Here is a 21,870-nt window from a genome sequence, read left to right as displayed (position 1 = left end):
TTCAAGGAGCGCGCTCCTTGTCCCAGAATCGCCCAGAATACACCGCATGGCCCATTGACGTAGCATGGGCAACGGTTCCCATCTCCTCAAATGTATATCTGCCATTGTGAATGTCAGACTCCACTCTGAGGTACATAGATCTTCAGGTTGAACATGGTGAATATACTGGTGAAATTGATAGTGCTATTTGTTTAGGCGATTTTACAGCTAACTAGCTACGTTAAATGCTGATGTTGTCTTACCTTGTGTAGCCACGTTTGCCAGCCAGTCCGCCCATAGAGAGAGCATTCCATTGTGGAATTTGTAGTCAACTCGAGCTGCAGATTTCCACAACGATTTTCCAAGCTGCTACCAACCTTATTATAAACGCCAAAATGAAACATTTGTTCATAAAAAAATATTGTTCTCAGTGTTATTTAAATACTGTAAATTAAAGGAATGAGTGGTTTTGGGTGGATTTTTCCTTTAAATACACCACTGGACATATGTTGACCTACTGCAGCTGAACCACAGTGGTGTTTATGATGACCACACCATCATAACATAACCCCTATCACGGATGAGGAGCAGGCATAAACTAACAGCCATGCACTAGAGACGAGGCTTAGACTAGGGTCACTGCTTGAAATGCTACAGTGTATTACTGTACAGACATACTGTAAATGAATATCTAAACGAGCTGCCCTAGCCCTGTTGTACTTACATCGAGTTATGACCAATGTGCCTTCCAAAAAAAAGTGAGGCACTGAGCAAATTTCAGGTCTGCTGAGCGCAAACTTTAACCTTGTGAAACTTCTGTGCATCTTCCAGCGCGTCTTTACTGTGAACACTGAGGCTGTACCCACTTCACAGTTTTAACAGTGGTCAAGTAGGCTACTGTGGCTTTTTGATCATAATGTAGGCCGACCAGAGTGGCCTACCATCAAAATCAATTGGGAAAAAGCATCCCATGACATTTTAACACGGAAATAGCTGTTCGTTCAGCCTACAGTAGCAGCCAATGTGTGGTGTTCAATGACATAATGTACATTCCATGAGACTTTTGAAAAAAACTGGGCTTGACATTAACCTGTTTATCCACTTGTCCTTCAGACAAGGAAGTGACTGAAAATGTTGCTTTGTTTGTTGGAAGAAACCACTTTACAAAATAAAATATACTATTATTCCTATACCATTATTACAGAGAACCTGACAAATGATGCTACCCTCTGCCTGTCTCAAAATACATCATTGCCCCTTTAAGACAAAAAAAGCTCTTTACCTGACTCGTTTTTCAAAGATGCACACGTTTGTAATCTCGTAGGAAGCAAGCACTCCCCCATTGCTGACTACAAATGATCTATAACTGGGCTAACAACTCACTAACTTGCAAAGGATATGAACAAAACGTCCACGAGTGGCTACATGCAGCTCTCGCTTTGATCTCAAAACAAGCACATCTACTCACGACCACAGCTGTAAACACAGTTCGGTTCAAAGTAAATGGCACAGATCCAATATATGGCAATGGTCTATTTGCATATAGACCTACTGCAGCTCTGATTGGTTATGCTGCATCAGTCCGTGTAGAGTATGGGTCATGGGCAACAGAATCCTACCCCGATGCGTTTTGCCTACAACACTACTACTGCATAGTTTGTTTTGATCCGGTGTGCTGCATTGAAAGTGGCTAATATTGCGTTGATTCGATCAATTCCAACAATTGCCACAGTAAAAGGGAAACATTAATAGGTTTAACTAAAAGGGAAAACTCTAGGAAGTTGAGTGACGTTCAATCTCGTGCTTCTGTGGTTGGCCTGATAGGTCTTCTGCGCTCTGTGCGCAGTCCCGGGGAGATGCTCGGCAGTCTCGGGTTACTTAGAGGGAACATTGGTTATTACTTTTTTTATTTGATTTTTCATAAAACACTATTTAACATAAATGTCTGAAGTCGTCTATGTAACCATTCATTAATTACATATTGAGAACATTAACAATGCATTGACTCATGAAACTGACAGGCTAAACAGATATACTCTATTGTCTAGTGAAAAAGCAATTTATTTTGTTGCCTGTTATTCCCAATTATCAGCATTATACGACGCCATTCAGGAAACTATGCACGGCTCTCCCTCATAACAAAGTCACAAATTAGATTTTTTTTTTTTTATATACGCACATTAAAACCTTGACTCACAAAGATTATATAAATTAGTCCCATGACGTTCATGAATGGCAAAATGGGGAGTAATTGCCATCTAATTCGTCAGAGTAGCGTAGAGAAATCTGTACTTTGCACTTTGAATCCGGCCAATTGGCCCTTTTGTCCTTTAAAAACCACTAGGGTATAAAAAGAAAAAGCTTTTACACACCACCTATTCATCCCTGTGATTTAAAGGAATCAGAGACACTGTTATGAGAGTTCAAGTGCAGTCATCCAAAGTGGGTAGATGAAGCATAGAGTTGGTAGCACTCTTTAGCACCGTAGAAGAAGAAATGAATAGGAAATATAAATGAATTAAACATAAAATAAATGGATATAATATTCTGGACATAAACTTCCAAGGTCTACATTTTAGTATTTGAAAACGGAGAGCGATATCTCCTCACTCATCTATCAAATAGTGGGTTGTGTGTGTGTGATGTTGATGGCTTTTATAGTGAAGGTTTGACGGATGCTTTGTAGACCTCAGTGATGGCTGAGAATGCCCCCAGTTCCAGAGAGGAGAGGAATCCATGATTATACACACAGAACCATGATAAGTGAAAAGGAAAGGAGGCCAGAGAGATGGGACGGTGGAAGGGAAGGAATGTGATTGAGTAGTCAATCTACCTCTCATCACTCTCTTCCTTATTCCACCGGGGCAGATACCGTGGAGGGGTCTGATGAATGCCAAGCACTGTATGCTCATGGGAGAAGGGCCGTGGCCTTCAGCGAACAGCAAACTGCTCCGCTGTTTATTGGGCAGTTGCCATATGGGGCATTTATATGTGACGGCAGGGCCAAATATAATCACTTGATGGGATTGTGGGAGAGTATGTTCAGCTGTAAATAAAAACAGACCAAGAAACTAGCTGGCTAGTGAGGTGCTAGTGGCCACCAGTGACGTCACCTGTCTTGAGATCTAAAGGTGACCTAGTCACATGGAATAGCTGTAATGAGCAGGGACATGTGGAGTAGACAGTGACCTCAGAGGAGAACAGAGACACATGGGGAGCCCGGGACATTACTACTCACAGGGAATGGTGCGCAGGTACAGGTTGTCCCTGATCACCTGCTGGAGCTTGTGGTCCAACGAACCTTTCTGGAACTGCAGGCTGAGGTAGTGACGCAGGTCTGTATTCAGCACCTTGCCTGTGAAGAGGAGGACAACACATCTGGGTCAGTACAGTACACACACAATGTTCATTTACACTCCCCTCGAACATTCCTAAACAGTCGGGACCTCGAAATACATTACCACCAGTGTGTAGACGAGAACCACCTATGATCACTTTCAAAAACTCTTCTCAACTGAGAACATTTCATTTACATTATTTAGCAGACGCTCTTATCCAGAGCGACTTACAGCAGCAATTAGGCTCAAGTGCCATGCTCAAGGGCACGTCGACACTATTTTCACCTAGTCGGTTTGGGGATTTGAACTGGCGACCTTTCGGTTACTGACCCAACGCTCTTAACCGCTAGGCTACCTGCTATACCAGTGTGTCGACGAAAACCATCTATCATCTCTTTCAAAACCACTTGTCAACTCTCTGACAGGTGCCCGTAATAGAAAGCATGCCCCCAGCGAGAGTACGTGAAGGAGGACAGTTTTGAAACTTCAAAGATGTGGCTGTGTGACAGCATTGTTGTGCATGGGAGCGAGGGAGACACAGCAGAGGCCTATAGGCTGCGTTGGTAGAGAAACTGTCATGTCAGACAGATTAAATATTAATTGCCTTGAATCACCAAGTATCCAGATGCATACATGAGTAAGAAAGGAACACAATGGCTGGCACTGTCGCTGCCTCAGTTTCTGAGGAGCAACAGAAGTTCAGGCGGAGTTCGAGGAAGTGTGGGGGCTGTGCAGTCATCCTGAAGGAGGGAATTTCAGGCATTCCCCTCGGAGCAAGAGGAGGAGGGAGCGAGACAAAGAATAGATCGAGAGCCAACATTCCCCTGTTGTCTGAACAGGATCCCTCTCTGAGCAGTTCAGTCTCCAGCTGTTTCGAGGCTGGTTCGCGTGTCCCCTCAGGGTGGAGAGGATGTGTTTTGAGAGGACGCCAGTTAGTGTTGTTAGCGTCGATACCCATTGTTTCTCTCCCTGAGCACACAGGCAGCCGCCACTGACTGCAGGGTACGTGCTTTCGTTTGGTTCACCCCAGATGAACGAAAGCCCAGTAAATGTAACAGGCTGAATAAATCACTGTGGGTACTCCCCAGAAACTCGTATAGTGTAAATTAAAGGAGCACAGAGCAATGCATTTATTTAAAAGCAGGGAAAATATCTGCAAACTGAATCTGGTGAGAATAACATATTTGAAATGTTTAAGCAGCCCAGCCTACGCACGGTTTTAAATATTAATCTTTAATACCATCCATTTCTAGCATCACGCGGTGTGTATGCCTAGAGGAACAGGCCCGACTGACGTTGGCTGGCTGGCGCAGTAGTTTACAGGCAGCGAGCGGTGTTGTGGTGAGTTTTCCCCACCTTATTCACAAATAAATTGAATCAAAACAAGTCGCAGCTTTTCCTGCACTCTGATTCGTCCCCCATGGTGTTGAAAGGGCCTGCCCACTGAGTTGGCAGATTAGCTGCGTTCCATTGGTTGGCTCAGATGAATACTAATACACTATTTTCCCAACTGTCCCCAAGAGGCCCATAGTATAGTATATATAGATTTGATTACTAAAAACATTTAGAGTGCATTTTCTGTGCTTCATTCAGCACCGCCCTTCCCTGTGAAATGTGAGGATCTACAGAAAGCTAGTAAGAGACTTGCATAATCTTTCATACAGGCCTAGTCAATATCATGTGACAAAAAGTCAATGCCTTAATTGCCTTGTAATGCACTAGGACATTTGTAATACACTGCAACAGGGGAGCGTGTGTCAAACGTAAACAGTTTGAGTATTGAGTATGAATGACACACTACATGACCAAAAGTATGTGGGCACTTGCTCGTCAAACAACTTATTCCAAAATCATGGTCATTAATATGGAGTTGGTCTCCCCTTTGCTGCTATAACAGCCTCCACTCTTCTGGGAAGGCTTTCCACTAGATGTTAGAACATTGCTGCGGGGACTTGCTTCCATTCAGCCACAATAGCATTAGTGAGGTCAGGCACTGATGTTGGGCGAGTAGGTCTGGCTCCCGCTCGGCGTTCCAATTCATTCAAAGATGTTCGTTGGGGTTGAGGTCAGGGCTCTGTGCAGGCCAGTCAAGTTCTTCCACACCGATCATGACAAACCATTTCTGTATGGACCTCGCTTTGTGCACGGGGGCATTGTCATGCTGAAAGAGGAAAGGGTATTTGGAACCACAGAATCGTCTAGAAAGTCTTTGTATGCTGTAGCGTTCCTTTCACTGCAACTAAGGGGCCGAAACAGCCCGAAACATGAAAAACAGCCCCAGACCATTATTCCTGCTCCACCAAACTTTACAGTTGGCACTATGGGAGCGTTCTCCTGGCATCCGCCAAAGCCAGATTTGTCCGTTGGACTGCCAGATGGTGAAGTGTGATTCATCACTCCATAGAACTCGTTTCCCCTGCTCCAGAGTCCAAATACAGTGAGCTGTACACCACTCCAGCAGACGCTTGGCATTACGCATGGAGCTCCCAACTAACTGTTCTTATGCTGACGTTGCTTCCAGAGGCAGTTTGGAACTCTGTAATGAGTGTTGCAACTGAGGAGAGACGATTTTTACATGCTACGGGCTTCAGCACTCGATGGTCCCGTTCTGTGAGTTTGTGATGCCTACCACTTCGCGACTGAACCGTTGTTGCTCCTAAACGGTTCCACTTCACAATAACAGCACTTGTGGAAAGGTGGCATCCTATGACGTTGCCAGGTTGAAAGTCACAGAGTTCTTCAGTAAGGCCATTCTACTGCCAATGTTTGTCTATGGAGATTGCATGGCGGTGTGCTTGATTTTATACACCTGTCAGCAATGGATGTGGCTGAAATAGCCTAATTCACTAATTTGAAGGGTTGTCCACATACTTTTGTATATATAGTGTATTTTCTTAGTACGAATGGTATTTTACTCAAGTGTAAGCAGTCTAGCTACAATACTGTATGGCTGAGGCAGCGAGGGCCAAAATAAACATGTCTCTTTACAAATTGTGTAAGTCTATAGACATTTTAATATCACAATTAATACGACGAATTTAGGTCGGGGAAACAAAAGCAACCTCCCGTCACGCACTGAACTGGTAAACCTCAGGAAACAAAAGCAACCTCCCGTCACGCACTGAACTGGTAAACCTCAGGTTCCAGGTTCCATGTTCCCAGAAATTGATTCTATATATTATGAGCTAGGGAACCACATTACACACACACAAAACAGAGAGCCCTCCCCGAGGCCAGCACTGTTCCCATGTTAGGTTGTTAGGTGAGACGGGGGTCTTCCCCCCCCCCACCATGGGAATGTGTCTTGGCTTCATTTCCACACAAACCCCATCCTACAGGGTGGGTTAAGTTTAGACAATGGATGGCGCTAATTGTTATCACTGAGCACTAGAGCTGAAGAACGCACACTCTACCTTTTGTAGCCTGGCTGTCAGGTAGTGTCAGCCTGCTCAGTCATATCTCTGGAGAACGCGCGCACACACATACTGTACAGCCTCGAGACAGCTAGCGCATCACTGGACAGCCAGGCTGCTACGGAACACAATGGGCTCCTTTGTGCGTCGTCGTCTGGGCATTAGAGTAGTGTGTGTACGTGTGGGGGGAGTTGGGGAATCATTAAAAACAGAGGGAGAGAGAGAAGAATGATGATGATGCAAATCACACATGGGATGGGAACCCACCACTACCCTCCCATCCTCACTTCCATTCTCTCTCTTTATCTCTCCCTCTTCCCCCCCTAGTCATGGAGTCTCATCAGCCCAGCCAAGCCCATTCCACAGGACTCCTCACTCTCAAAACAATCTGTGAGATAACTTCCTGAAAAGCAATCAACCTCCCATCTCCTCTTTCACTTCCCTATCCCTCATTTGTCTTCTTTTCTCACTACACTGGTCCCTGCTTCCTAACGTAATCCGTCTACCCGTCTCTCCTCCTCCCTCCTCTACCTCCCCATCTCCCTCTCCTCTCGCCACCTCCTCCCCTCTCCGCCGCCTCCTCCTCGTCCTCCGCCACCGCCTCCTCCATTCCCTCCCTCCGTCTCGCCGCCTCTCTCCCTCCCTCCGTCTCGCCACCTCTCTCCTTCCCTCCCTCCCTCCCTCCGTCCGTCTCGCCGCCTCTCTCCCTCCCTCCGTCCGTCTCGCCGCCTCTCTCCCTCCCTCCGTCCCTCCGTCTCTCTCCCTCCCTCCGTCCCTCCGTTCGTCTCGCCGCCTCTCTCCCTCCAGTCTCGCCACCTCCTCCCCGCCTCCTACTCGTCCTCCGCCACCTCCCCTCCCCCGCCGCATCCTCCCTTCCCTCACGCTCCGTCCATCTCGCCGCCTCTCACGCTCCGTCCGTCTCGCCGCCTCTCTCCCTCCCTCCCGCCGCCTCTCTCCCTCCCTCCCTATGTCCGTCTCGCCGCCTCTCTCCCGCCGCCTCTCTCCCTCCCTCTCTCCCGCCGCCTCTCTCCCTCCCTCTCTCCCGCCGCCTCTCTCCCTCCCTCTCTCCCGCCGCCTCTCTCCCTCCCTCCCTCCCGCCGCCTCTCTCCCTCCCGCCGCCTCTCTCCCTCCCTCCCTATGTCCGTCTCGCCGCCTCTCTCCCGCCGCCTCTCTCCCTCTCTCCCGCCGCCTCTCTCCCTCTCTCCCGCCGCCTCTCTCCCTCTCTCCCGCCGCCTCTCTCCCTCTCTCCCGCCGCCTCTCTCCCTCTCTCCCGCCGCCTCTCTCCCTCTCTCCCGCCGCCTCCCTCCCTTCCGCCGCCCTGCCTCCCTCCCTCCCGCCGCCTCTCTCCCTCCCGCCGCCTCTCTCCCTCCCTCCCTCCCGCCGCCTCTCTCCCTCCCTCCCTCCCGCCGCCTCTCTCCCTCCCTCCCTCCCGCCGCCTCTCTCCCTCCCTCCCTCCCGCCGCCTCTCTCCCTCCCTCCCTCCCGCCGCCTCTCTCCCTCCGCCTCCCTCCCTTCCGCCGCCCTCCCTCCCTCCCTCCCTCCCGCCGCCTCTCTCCCTCTCTCCCGCCGCCTCCCTCCCTTCCGCCGCCCTGCCTCCCTCCCTCCCGCCGCCTCTCTCCCTCCCGCCGCCTCTCTCCCTCCCGCCGCCTCTCTCCCTCCCGCCGCCTCTCTCCCTCCCTCCCTCCCGCCGCCTCTCTCCCTCCCTCCCTCCCGCCGCCTCTCTCCCTCCCTCCCTCCCGCCGCCTCTCTCCCTCCCTCCCTCCCTCCCGCCGCCTCTCTCCCTCCCTCCCTCCCGCCGCCTCTCTCCCTCCGCCTCCCTCCCTTCCGCCGCCCTCCCTCCCTCCCTCCCTCCCGCCGCCTCTCTCCCTCCCTCCCTCCCGCCGCCTCTCTCCCTCCGCCTCCCTCCCTTCCGCCGCCCTCCCTCCCTCCCTCCCTCCCTCCCTCCCTCCCTCCCTCCCTCCCTCCCTCCCTCCCTCCCTCTGTCCGTCCGTCCGTCCGCCGCCGCCTCGCTCCCCCTCTCTCAAAGGGCTTCATTGGCATGGGAAACATATGTTAACATTGCCAAAGCAAGCGAAGTAGATTATAAACAAAAGTGAAAAACAATTACACTCACAGAAGTTCCAAAAGAACAAAGACATTTCAAATGTCGTATTATGTCTATATACAGTTGTCAGAGGGAGAGGCAGTGCTGCCACGAAATAGTCTTTAATGAGGTCATTCCATGTTAGTGGCCCAGCCCAGCTGCTATCTAATTAGCACGTCATTAAGACCCATTGGCATTCCAGGGTCACGGAATGGATGCACACCCTCTCCTCTCTGTGTGACAGACAGGTAGCTTTAACAGGTCTCCTTCCTAAAATCCTATCAATGTCCCCACATCCCCCAGAACAAATGACGCCATACTTTTACTTTTGATACTTAAGTATAATTTAAAACCACACACTGACCTTCACTCAAGTAGTATTTTACTGGGTGACTTTCACTTTTACTTGAGTCCTTTTCTATTAAGGTATCTTTACTTTTACTCAAGTATCAAAATTGGGTACTTTTTCCACCTTCGTTACAGGGTACAGTTAAAATCTTAAGCTCCGAGCTCCAACCATGCAGGTCAATGTGAAAGAAGAACAATACACGTAATAACAAAGAGTAGAAATACACTGAACAAAAACATAAACGCATCATGCAACAATTTCAAAGAGTTACAGTTCATATGAGGAAATCACTCAATTAAAATATATTCATTCGGTCCTAATCTATGGATTTCACATGACTGGGAATACAGATATGCATCTGTTGGTCACAGAAGCCTTAAAAAAAAGTGGATCAGAAAACCAGTCAGTATCTGGTGTGACCACCATTTGCCTCATGCAGCGCGACACATCTCCTTCACATAGAGTTGATGAGGCTGTTGATTGTGGCCTGTGGAATGTTGTCCCACTCCTCTTCAATGGCTGTGTGAAGTTGCTGGATATTGGCGTGAACTGGAACGCGCTGTCGTACACGTCGATCCAAAGCATCCCAAACATGCTCAATGGGTGACATGTCTGGTGAGTATACAGGCCATGGAAGAACTGGGACATTTTCAGCTTCCAGGAATTGTGTACAGATCATTGCTACATGGGGCCATGAATTATCATGCTGAAACATGAGGTGATGGAGGCGGATGAATGGCACAACAGTGGGCCTCAGGATCTCATCACAGTATCTGTGCATTCAAAGTGCCATTGATAAAATGCAAGTGTGTTCATTCCCTGTAGCTTATGCCTGCCCACACCATAACCCCACCACCACAGGAAACAGCAAACCCCTCGCCCACCCAACGCCATACAAGAGGTCTGCTTTGACATATGTTAAAATCATTGTCATGTGCCAACTATGTAAAAATAACAAATTAAAATATTGCAGCCTGCAGGTAGAAAAATGTCCTGATAAAAATAAATATCCTATAAATCATACTGGCTATGCATGGCCTGTCTACAACCAACTTGAAACATTGTATCAACTATTAACTTGGGCCTGGCCTGAAGCTCCTTGCAACATTGTATAAAATATTTTGGGCACTCAGAGTTTCCTACAACAGTGAGCTCGGGCAGACACAGCTGTAGGCTATTTGCACAAGGTATAAGACGTAATCAGGTAGGCCTATTTTATTTCCACTGGATCAGAGAATTACATTTTTCCCTTTCATGCTGAGTGGTTATCGAAAGGGAGAGAGCTGGAAAGATGTTTAAAATACATTGAGGAACTATTGTCATTCTTAATGGATGTAAAAACATACTTTTTTTTATTGCTGTTTGAGGTGAAGAAAACATTCCTTTGAGAAGCTCCACAGCTCATAAGTGGTGGAAATACTAATCACATCCCAAAACGGGCACATTTATAGGTCTACATTTGCGAGCAAGCCAGGTAGCCTATAGGCCTACTTCTATGCGTAATCAGGTGTGCGTTCTTACTCAACATAGAGAGGAGCGCTCCAAACAAAAGACAAGGACTAAATAGATTTTTTTTTTTTAAATGGAATGAAATAAACCAAAACTGTTTTTAATGAACATTTTATTTTAACAAGTCAGTTAAGAACATGTTCTTATTTACAATGACGGCCTACCACAACCAAACCTGGACGACGCTTGGCCAATTGTGTGCCGCCCTATTGGACTCCCAATCACGGCCTGTTGTGATACAGCCTGGAAACGAACCAGGGTCTGTAGTGACGCCCCTAGTACTGAGATGCAGTGCCTTAGACCACTGCGGCACTCGGGAGCCCCTACTTTTACAAGAGTAGCATAGGTTGTGCGCTCTGAAAACGTGTCCACCCTGACAATGAGAACGGTAAAAGACTGGAATAATATATTGAATGCATTAACAGACATTACCATAACCAAACAAACATTTTAGATTAGAAATGATATCAATTAGCTACTGGTGATGTACAGTGCCTTCGGAAAGTATTCAGACCCCTTTCCTTTTTCCAGTGGCAGGGACTGGGAGACTAGTCAGGATCAAGGGAAAGATGAGCAGAGCAAAGTACAGAGAGATCCATGATGAAAACCTGCTCCAGAACGCTCAGGACAAGAGGGGGACAGGGGGATCAGGTAAGCTGACTAGCGGCGGCTATTCAGAAGCCTGATGGTCTGGGGGGGTAGAAGCTCTTGGCCAGTCTTCCAGTTTTTGCCATGATGCGCCTGTACTGTAGTAATGGAAGCGGGGAGTCTGCGATCCCTGATGATCTTCTTGGCCTTCCTGCAACACCTGATGTTGTAGGTGTCCTGGAGGGCAGGCAGTGTGCACCCAGTGGTGCGTTCGACTGAGTGTACCACCGTCTGTAGAGCCTTGCTGTCCGCGGCGGTGGAGTGGGCGTACCGCTCTGTGACGCAGCTCAACAGTACGCTCTAAATGGCGCTCCTAGAACACGGAGGGCCCTCTGGGACAAGCCATATTTCTTCAGCATCCTGAGGTTGAAGAGTCGCTGTCGTGCCTTCTTCACCACAATGTCTGTGTGGTTTGACCACTTCAACATTCGATAGAGAGACATTACAGGATGGTCGTATACTGTACAACAGAGTCAAATATGAAATAGCACCCCCCCAATCACCATCCTCTCCTCCCATTAGGTTAGCTGGGCTCCTTTAGAGTTCCAATTAAAGGCTTGCCCTCTTAACGAAAGGGTCACTGTGCACAGGGCAGAGAGTAGATCGCTATAGATTCATCTCATGGAGCAGAGCTGGCTCAAGCCAATGACCAAGGTCCTGTGGGAAACACAGATCGAGCATGAACTAGTCCATAGGGAGGGATATTCTTCTGAGATGAGCATACTCTACAAAACTGGATCAGATATCCCTCTAGCTAGTTATTTCACAACACGGTCACTGATACAGACCGCCGAGCATACAGTGTGATGGTGCCAACTGGGGAAAATACCGTCATGGACTCATGGCCATGAGTCATACACAGCACAGTGAGAGATGAAGGAAATGGCCTGGCTTCAAGGCGTGCAGTGATGAACCTTGGTCTTTACTTACAGCCAGACTTTAGCTCAGCGTGAAAAGGGCCTCCTTTCTTACAGCACAGGCTTTCAGTGTGTCAGAAATTCTAAAGGGGGTTACTGGCCTCAGATGAACACTGCCGATACTCCTCTTATAGCCGTCTAGATATCAATTCTCTCATTTACTAAATGATCAGTGGACTAGGGAGGCGACCATTTACGTTAATGTTTATTCATAATGTCTGGCGCTTTTAATAGCAGAAGTGATAATCATTATCACCCTCAGCAATTAAAACGATGGGATCTCCTCAGTGCTTAGCAGTTAGCATCCACTAACACACTGACGGCTATGGATAACTAGTTTTGTAGCCTGTTACTGTTAGCATCCACTAAAATACTGACCGATTCGGATGACTAGCTAGCTTGTTACTGCGTTCCTCCCTGTGTAATACTGAACACTCATGTACTGAAGGCTTCTGACTGGTGTAGAGCTGCTTTCATAGGCTCTCTGCGGTGGATGTGGAGAGCCCCTTGTTAGTCGGTTGCCGTGTAGACAATAAAACTTCTTCGGAGCAGCAAGGCGGATAGATGTGTGTAGGAGTCTTCTTCATGATTTATTACTGGCCCAGAGTCAGTGCTCATTTGGGGATGTGAGTATTGCTTGATGACTAGAGCTCTTTGTCCTCTAATCCACCTGCTTTCACTGGTAGCTTTTTACATTAAACAATGACTGGTCATATGGAGGAGGAAATACAAACAAGATGATGTTGTTTGTGAGGAGAGTTAAGGTGGAGTCCATGAAAATCCTTTTGTCGGTTTAAATCCCATACGTTGCTTTGAGCGAGACGCCGAGACCCTTAACAAAAGGTTGAAAAAGGTTGTGTGTGATCTCAACATGTTGCTCTACTGTCTGTCTGTGTGGTCTTTTTGTGTGTGTGTGTGTGTGTGTGTGTGTGTGTGTGTGTGTGTGTGTGTGTGTGTGTGTGTGTGTGTGTGACACGTCACAGTCTAATCTGGAGAATGAGGCGCCCCTAGTTCATCAACGAGGCGTGTGCTATCAGGGCTTGTCATATCACAAAAATATATAAATGAACTTACCACAACACATTTCAATAGAAAGTTAGCAAAAATAGACAAGATTGTGAAACCATGGAGAGGTAAATACTTGTCTATTTATGAAACAAAATTACACTGATGAAGTCTTTAATCATATCACAACTCATTTCTGGTGCTGCCTACTCCAGACGACTCGTTTTTCAAATCATATGAGCAAAAAATATTTCACTTAATTTGGAACAGTAAGCCAGACAAAATGAAATATGCCTGTAAATGAACATGAGTTTGGGTGGCTGAAATGATTAAATATTAACGCATTAATCCGCTCACTAAAAGCTTCACTCATACAAAATTTCTACTTAAACCAGAACTGGTTCTCCAGTAGATAACTAAGAAAGGCTCATCCTTTGTTTCAAAAATTGCCTTTTTGCATTTATACAGATCACAACTTCTAATTTTCGGTTAATTGAAAATGAACCTTGTTTAAAGTATCGCCCTTTCTTAAACAAGCCGTACAACCTTGTGACAACTTCAATTTCATCCTCCTGAAAAGACAGAACAAATATTTCAACAAATATTATGGTTAAAGGGATACTTCGGGATTTTAGAAATGACATATCTAGCTCCTCAGAGTCAAGTGTACTCCTGGATACCATTTTTATGTCTCCGTGTCCAGTATGAAGGAAGTTAGCATTGGCTCACAAAACTGCCTCTAACTAGTGTTAGAACAATGACTGGAAGTCTAAGGGTATCTGCTAGTATTCATCTGACTCTGGGGAAGTAGATGAAGGGTCTCATTGCCAAAATCCTGAAGTATCCCTTTAAACTCAAATACACTTGATTGATACACATTTATTGATAAAAAAAAAAAATACATATACAGTTTAAATCGGAAGTTTACATACACTTAGGTTGGAGTCATTAAAACTCGTTTTTCAACCACTCCACAAATTTCTTGTGAACACGCTATAGTTTTGGCAAGTCAGTTAGGACATCTACTTTGTGCATGACACAAGTAATTTTTCCAACAATTGTTTACTGACAAATTATTTCACTTATAATTCACTGTATCACAATTCCAGTGGGTCAGAAGTTTACATACACTAAGTTGACTGTGCCTTTAAACAGCTTGGAAAATTCCAGAAAATGATGTCATGGCTTTAGAAGCTTCTGATAGGCTAATTCACATCATTTGAGTCAATTGGAGGTGTACCTGTGGATGTATTTCAAGGCCTGCCTTCAAACTCAGTGCCTCTTTGCTTGACATTATGGGAAAATCAAAATAAATCAGCCAAGACCTCAGAAAACAAATTGTAGACCTCCACATGTCTGGTTCATCCTTGGGAGCAATTTCCAAACGCCTGTAGGTACCACGTTCATCTGTACAAACAATAGTACGCAAGTATAAACACCATGGGACCACGCAGCCATCATACCGCTCAGGAAGGAGACACGTTCTGTATCCTAGAGATGAACGTACGTTGGTGCGAAAAGTGCAAATCAATCCCAGAACAACAGCAAAGGACCTTGTGAAGATGCTGGAGGAAACAGGTACAAAAGTATCTATATCCACAGTAAAACGAGTCCTATATCGACATAACCTGAAAGGCCGCTCAGCAAGGAAGAAGCCACTGCTCCAAAACCACCATAAAAAAGCCAGACTACGGTTTGCAACTGCACATGGGGACAAAGATCGTACTTTTGGGAGAAATGTCCTCTGGTCTGATGAAACAAAAATATAACTATTTGACCATAATGACCATCGTTATGTTTGGAGGAAAACGGGGGAGGCTTGCAAGTCAATGAACACCATCCCAACCGTGAAGCACAGGGGTGGCAGCATCATGTTGTGGAGGTGCTTTGCTGCAGGAGGGAATGGTGCACTTCACAAAATAGATGGCATCATGATGAAGGACAATTATGTGGATATATTAAAGCAACATCTCCAGACATCAGTCAGGACGTTAAAGCTTGGTCACAAATGTGTCTTCCAAATGGACAATGACCCCAAGCATACTTCCAAAGTTGTGGCAAAATGGCTTCAGGACAACAAAGTCAAGGTATTGGAGTGGCCGTCACAAAGCCCTGACCTCAATCCTATAGAAAATGTTTGGGCAGAACTGAAAAAGCGTGTGCGAGCAAGGAGGCCTACAAAACTGACTCAGTTACACCAAATTCACCCAACTCATTGTGGGAAGCTTGTGGAAGGTTACCCAAAATGTTTGACTCAAGTTAAACAATTTAAAGGCAATGTTACCAAATACTAATTGAGTGTATGTAAACTTCTGACCCATTGGGAATGTGATGAAAGAAGGAAATGCTGAAATAAATCACTCTCTACTATTATGACATTTCACATTCTTAAAATAAAGTGGTGATCCTAACTGACCAAAGACAGGGAATTTTTACTAGGATTAAATGTCAGGAATTGTGAAAAACTGAGTTTAAATGTATTTGGCTAAGGTGTATGTAAACTTCTGACTTCAACTCTATAGATAGATAGATTGATTATGAATAGGAATGATGGTGGTACACCCGCTCGTCAAATATCTCATTCCAAAATCATGGGCATTAACATGGAGTTGGTCCCCACTTTGCAGCCATAACAGTCTCCACTCTTCTGGGAAGGTTTTCCACTAGATGTTGGAACATTGCTTCGTGGACTTCCATTCAGCCATTAGAGCATTAGTGTGGTCGGGCACTGATGTTGGGCAATTAGGCCTAGCTCGCATTCATCCTGAATTTGTTCGATGGGGTTGAGATCAGGGCTCTGTCCAGGCCAGTCAAGTTCTTCCACACCGATCAACAAACCATTTCTGTATGGATCTCGGTTTGTCCACGGGGGCATTGTCACGCTGACACAGAAAAGGGCCTTCCCCAAACTGTTGCCACAAAGATGGAAGCACAGAATTGTCTAGAATGTCATTGTATGTTGTAGCGTTAACATTTCCCTCCACTGGAACTAAGGGGCCTATCTCGAGCCATTAAAAACAGCCCCACACCATTATTCCTCCTCCACCAAACTTTACAGTTGGCATCCGCAAAAACCAGATTCGTCCGTCAGATTGTGAAGCGTGATTGATCACTCCAGAGAACGCGTTTCCACTGCCCCAGAGTGCAATGGTGGCGAGCTTTACACCACTCCAGCCGATGCTTGGCATTGTGCATGGTGATCTTAGGCTGTGTGCGGCTGCTCGGCCATTGAAACCCATTTCATGAAGCTCCTGACGAACAGTTCTTGTGCTGACGTTGCTTCCAGAGGCAGTTTGGAACTCGGTAGTAAGTGTTGCAACCAAGGACAGACAATATTTAATGTTTGCTTAATTCAAAGTTACAACCAACTGCTTGCAGCATTAGCGCAGAAATGGAGGAGGCAAGTGAAAGGGGGAGGTGGCAGTGTTCCCCCTATATTCATGGAGAGGGGAGAGAAAGTGTGGCTCAGAGATGAAGGGGTGGAAAAGACAAGTTCTTCATCTGGATACATGGGCTAAGGTTTCTTTCATTTGCTTCAACAACGGACCTATGACTTAACATGAAAACATCTAAGATAACTAAAGGACACCATATCCCATTTCTCACTATCTCAGGTCCCATTGAACCGGGCGATGGAATCTGAACTCTGCAGGGACAGAACACATGAAGGCCTTGGAAATGCCAAACCAGTCCCCTCTCTTCCACACAGGATTCTCAGGTGTTAGTCTCCCAGCTCGATGTAGGCCTATTCTGATCTAGCAGGGCAAGAGAAGTGCACTGTGCTCTTAGCCTCAACTTCAGCTGTCACTGACAATATGATCACCGATGCATCAGGAGAGGAGAAACATGGAGACTCAAGAACACAGAGAGGTGTATGTGCCACTGTCTCACACAAGGCAGAGAGGGGACATCCTATTGTCATGATATACATATAAAAACCCATACAATGCTATAGTATTTCAAATGTAAACGATCTCATCATATGAGACATGTTGTACCTACAGATAAGCACTGTGTGTAAAGGGATACAGGAGCCTTGTTCCACTTACTGCCTCCAGCCCCGAGTAAGAGGCGCGCGTGTGGATACGGTGTGACAGTGTGGAGAACGGGAGCCACAGGAGCTGCCTCGATGTGGGTCTCTTGTTGTGTTGACATCGTACTGCCTGGATGCATGACTCATGCGACTCCCTTAAATGCCAACGCACTACCTGAGCACACGCACATCTTTATTGTTGTGTGAGCACAGAGTCTCCTGTAGGCAGGGTAAGGGCCTGTGCACTTATGTGTTTGTGGGAGAGATACAGTGTGTACAGGTTTGGGTGCATGACTGTGCATCTGTGTTTATATGGGGTCATAAAATCGAATTGTATTTATCACATGCTACGTAGACAACAGGTATAGACTAACAGTGAAACACTTACTGACGGGTTATTTTCCAACAACACAGAGTTCAAGATAAGAGAAAATACAAAGAATGAGTAAAAATAACAGTAGACAATAACATGGCTATATACAAGGAGTACCAGTACCAAGTCGATGTGCAGGGGTACCAGGTCATTGAAGTTGCTATTATTATTATAATATATTTTTATTTATTTAACCTTTATTTAACTCGGCAAGTCAGTTAAGAACTAATTCTTATTTACAATGACGGCCAAGGAACAGTGGGTTAACTGCCTTGTTCAGGGGCAGAATTACATATTTTTACCTCGTCAGCTCGGGGATTCGATCTAGCAACCTTTCGGTTACTGGCCCAACGCTCTAACCACTAACCACTGGACCTGCCGCCCAATAGCCCCTAAAGCTATGTACTGTACATGCACAATACAGTAGGTAGGGGTAGTGACTAGGCAACAAGATAGATAATAAACAGTAGCAGCAGCATACGTGTGTGGCGTCAGTATGCATGCTTGTGCATGTGTGTGTGTTGGGGTGTCAGTAAGTATGCGCGAGTGTGTGGGCAAGAGAGTTAGTGCCAAGAAGGGTCAATGCGGGTAGTCCAGGTAGCCATTTGATTAGCTACATAGCAGTCTTGTTTAGAAGTCTTATGGCTTGGGGGTAGAAGCTGTTCAGGGTTCTGATGCTTCCACCACTTGCCGTGCAGTAGGATACAGAACAGACTATGGCTTGGGTGGCTGAAGTCTGATAATTGTTTTGGGCCTTCCTCTCACACCGCCTGGTATAAAAAACAGCTGAGTAAGCTGAGAGAGAGAGATGAAGAGCGAGGGGAACAAACAAGTGATGTCTGTGTGTGTGTTTGTGTGTGTGATGCATCCGTGAGTGTGTGCACGCAGGTGTCTCTGCGCACGTGTATGTGCACCCATGCTTTTCAATGTCCATAATAACCTCTCCTTCTGCTCCTCTCGGTGATGAGCAGCATTATGTTGGCTGGTCCATCCATCCACACATCACCACATCCACCATCAGGAGATCAGCTCAGGAGCACAGACTGTACGTCCCAAATAGCACCCTATCCCCTATATAGTGCACTACTGGGCCCTGGTCAAAAGCATTGCACTATTATAGGGAATAGAGCGCCATTTGGAAGTCAGACTGACTCTGCATCTACAGGAACCTGAACCCCTCTCTTACATCACAGTCATCCATCATGCCTGGAGCCCCAGCCCAGGGCAGAGAGGGCACACTCCTATCAGAGACATCAGCTAGCTGGGCTGGCAGGGACTGAGAGATGGAGATGGAGTCCTGCATTAATGTCCACCCTGAGTCAGGGTTATGGAGAGAGGGCAGAGGGCTAGGGTCTTGTTGCTTTCCAAGGCCCCTGCTTTAAGAGGAGTGATGGTGGAGGGTGGGGGGGTAGTGGGGCATCGGAGCGCCCGCGGACACTGACATTTAGCTCATGGTTTATCAGTTTCCCTTTGAAGGCACGTACAGTAGGGCTGGGACGATACCAGTATCACGATCGTTGTTGGTATCATTGCAAGGAAAAACAAAACACGAAGTGGATTTAAATTCTTTATCAAAACAGCTAATGTTGGAAACAAACATTATGTTGTCATCCAGTCACGTTTATTTTCCGAGCTATAGTACACATTATTTTACATACACCAGGACCAACGAGTTTGGTCAGATTCATTGAAAAAATGTTGCCATGGGGAAAAAAATAACGCAATACTGGTATCGTACCCAGTCCTAACGTACAGGGTGGCTCAATAAGCTCAGCAGAACGGACAAGACCAGGAGAGGTCAGAGGTCAGGCAGATCAGGTATTCTGAGGAGACAAGTTCACAAAAACACATACGACAACTTCAGAACTACTTTGCTGTCTACGTCGGTGCAGTTTGAGCCAGTCTGAAGAGCATCGCTTGGTATTCACAGCAGAACAGATGTTTGATTTTAATCAATTTCACATGACTAGTGACGGACGGACGAGGCAGAAGGAGTAAATCCAAGCAGTGGGGAACGTCGGCGTGTTTGTGATCCTCTTGTGTTTTGTACGATCAGCGCATTCACTCACCCGAGACAGTCGGCTAACACCCAATCTCCAGACACACAGCCTAGTCTGGATTACAATCGCATGATGCTTAGAGGTGACGGACTACAGGCCATCTGTTAGGCCAGGATGAGATGAGGACCAGACAACAGCACCACAAAAACATCCTTCAGACATCCACATACAAGTTGAAAAATCCCTGTCAGGGGTGTCATATCATTTAACAAAAGAAGGGGTCATCTCTCTCATCACCTGCCCTCGTGGGAAAGCCTACATAGGATAAATGACAAGACAATTAAAACAAGGCATAGCCGAACGAACACCGCAGCTCAATCAGGTGTAAGAACACTGACTATCCAGTAGCAGCCCACTTTGTTGAAGCTAACCATCCTATCTCTTTCATCAAATACAGAATGGTATCGAGCATGTTACCCTACCAAGGAGAGGCGGTAACATTGAGACCCTACTACTACAGAGGGAGGCCTACTGGATAGCCTATCAAAAAACACTGACCCCTAGTGGGCTGAATATTGACTGATCTCAGGCCCTTTCTATGAACACTTCAACCCAATGAAAATGTTTTGCCTTCAGTTTGTAAGCGTACACTGCATATCACGTTTCTCATATTAATGCTCATTATGTATTATTGTCGAACCACAAGGAGATATGTAATGAAATAGTGAAACATAGATGAAAGTACATTAAATGTAACAATAATGATTGTTGGTTAACATGATGTAATCCGCTATATTGAATCATGTTGACATAAGATGTGAATAATTGCCTCATGTATTCAACATCTTGACATGCTGTAAATATTAGTTTCATAGTTCCACTTTGTCATCCCTCATTAATTTAATTACTATGACACACCCCTCACTGTGTTCATTGGCTGCACTAATTGCACTATTTGTCTACATAACCTGGTTCAAGCATTTACCATGTCACCCTGAAGAAGGCACTGTGTGCCGAAACGTTGGTTGCGATACCAATTAAATATCTGGGAGCGTAATTCAAGTGCGCAACTTTTTCTCTGTTAGTCAGCACCTCTACGAAACACTTTTGGGTGTGCGTCAACTTATGCCTTTACTGAGCCAGTCTGAAGAGCATCGCTTGGTATCCACAAGAGAACAGGTTTGTGAATCAATCATTTCACATGACTAGTGACGGATGGACGAGGCAGAAGGCGTAAATCCAAGCAGTGGGGAACGTCGGCGTGTTTGTGATCCTCTTGTGTTTTGTACGATCAGCGCATTCACTCACCCGAGACAGTCGGCTAACACCCAATCTCCAGACACACAGCCTAGTCTGGATTACAATCGCATGATGCTTAGAGGTGACGGACTACAGGCCATCTGTTAGGCCAGGATGAGATGAGGACCAGGCCAGCACCATACTAAATCACAACTACAGTATATCATCAGTAAACCAGTCTATTTGGAGAAAGGTAGGTATCCACCTACAGTGCCTGTGCAGTACTGTATGTGATTGGGTGGATGGAACTAAAGCCCATGTTGACTAAGGCCTATGACTCAGTGTGAACGGTCAGGGGACAGAGTCCATCCGGATCAGTATAAACATTCAACGACACAGCCCGGCGTAGCCCACTCCCCTTGGCTTGGCCGGAGACATTGTTATGAGTATGATGTCATAGCTTGGTGGAGTCGTGGACGCGTCCAGGGTCACGGTCAAGGGACTGATTAGCTCCATGTGTGATCTGATGGCCATGGATTTGAGGAGCTCCGAGTCATCCCCATTCACATGCCAACTCCCACACACATTACGGACTACATAGATTAGTGTTATGGATATTCCACCCTACCACCCCTCCCAGCTATTGTCGGTCATAGAAACAGTTTGTGTAGGCTACAATCTTTCCCAGAAGGCTTAAATTAGTGCCTGCCTGCTTTACATCTGCCTGCTGACACACACGCATCATTACAAGGGATAGAGGGAGTTCTGTGAACCAGCATTACACTGTGAAACACGAAGCATGTGTGTGCGTGAGTACAGCCTTGTGTGTGTGGGAAAGATTCTGAGAAAGAGCACAGAGAAAGAGTGTGTGCGTGCCTGTCTGCCATGTGTGTATGTGTGGTCCGAGAGATTGGAGAGTCGGTGAGGACGGTAGAGGGAGAAGTGCAGTCCTTTGTGTTCTCCTCAGCTCCTCACCCTGTCCTGA

At 46.4% G+C, this 21,870-nt stretch overlaps 1 protein-coding gene across 1 annotated transcript in view; it reads right to left on the bottom strand.

Moving 5' to 3' along the window:
- LOC120061095 (membrane-associated guanylate kinase, WW and PDZ domain-containing protein 3-like) overlaps nucleotides 1-21,870 on the bottom strand; it is a 184,142-nt gene that overhangs the window by 48,243 nt on the left and 114,029 nt on the right. The window contains exon 2 of the mRNA XM_039010633.1: nucleotides 3,218-3,334. Within this exon, the coding sequence (XP_038866561.1) occupies nucleotides 3,218-3,334 (117 nt within the window). The remainder of the gene's footprint in view (nucleotides 1-3,217; nucleotides 3,335-21,870) is intronic.

The sequence above is a fragment of the Salvelinus namaycush genome, chromosome 16 (genome assembly GCF_016432855.1).
Source record: "Salvelinus namaycush isolate Seneca chromosome 16, SaNama_1.0, whole genome shotgun sequence".
Taxonomy (NCBI): Eukaryota; Metazoa; Chordata; class Actinopteri; order Salmoniformes; family Salmonidae; genus Salvelinus; species Salvelinus namaycush.
Note: the sequence above shows the minus strand (reverse complement) of the source record. Positions and strands in the feature narration are given on the sequence as shown.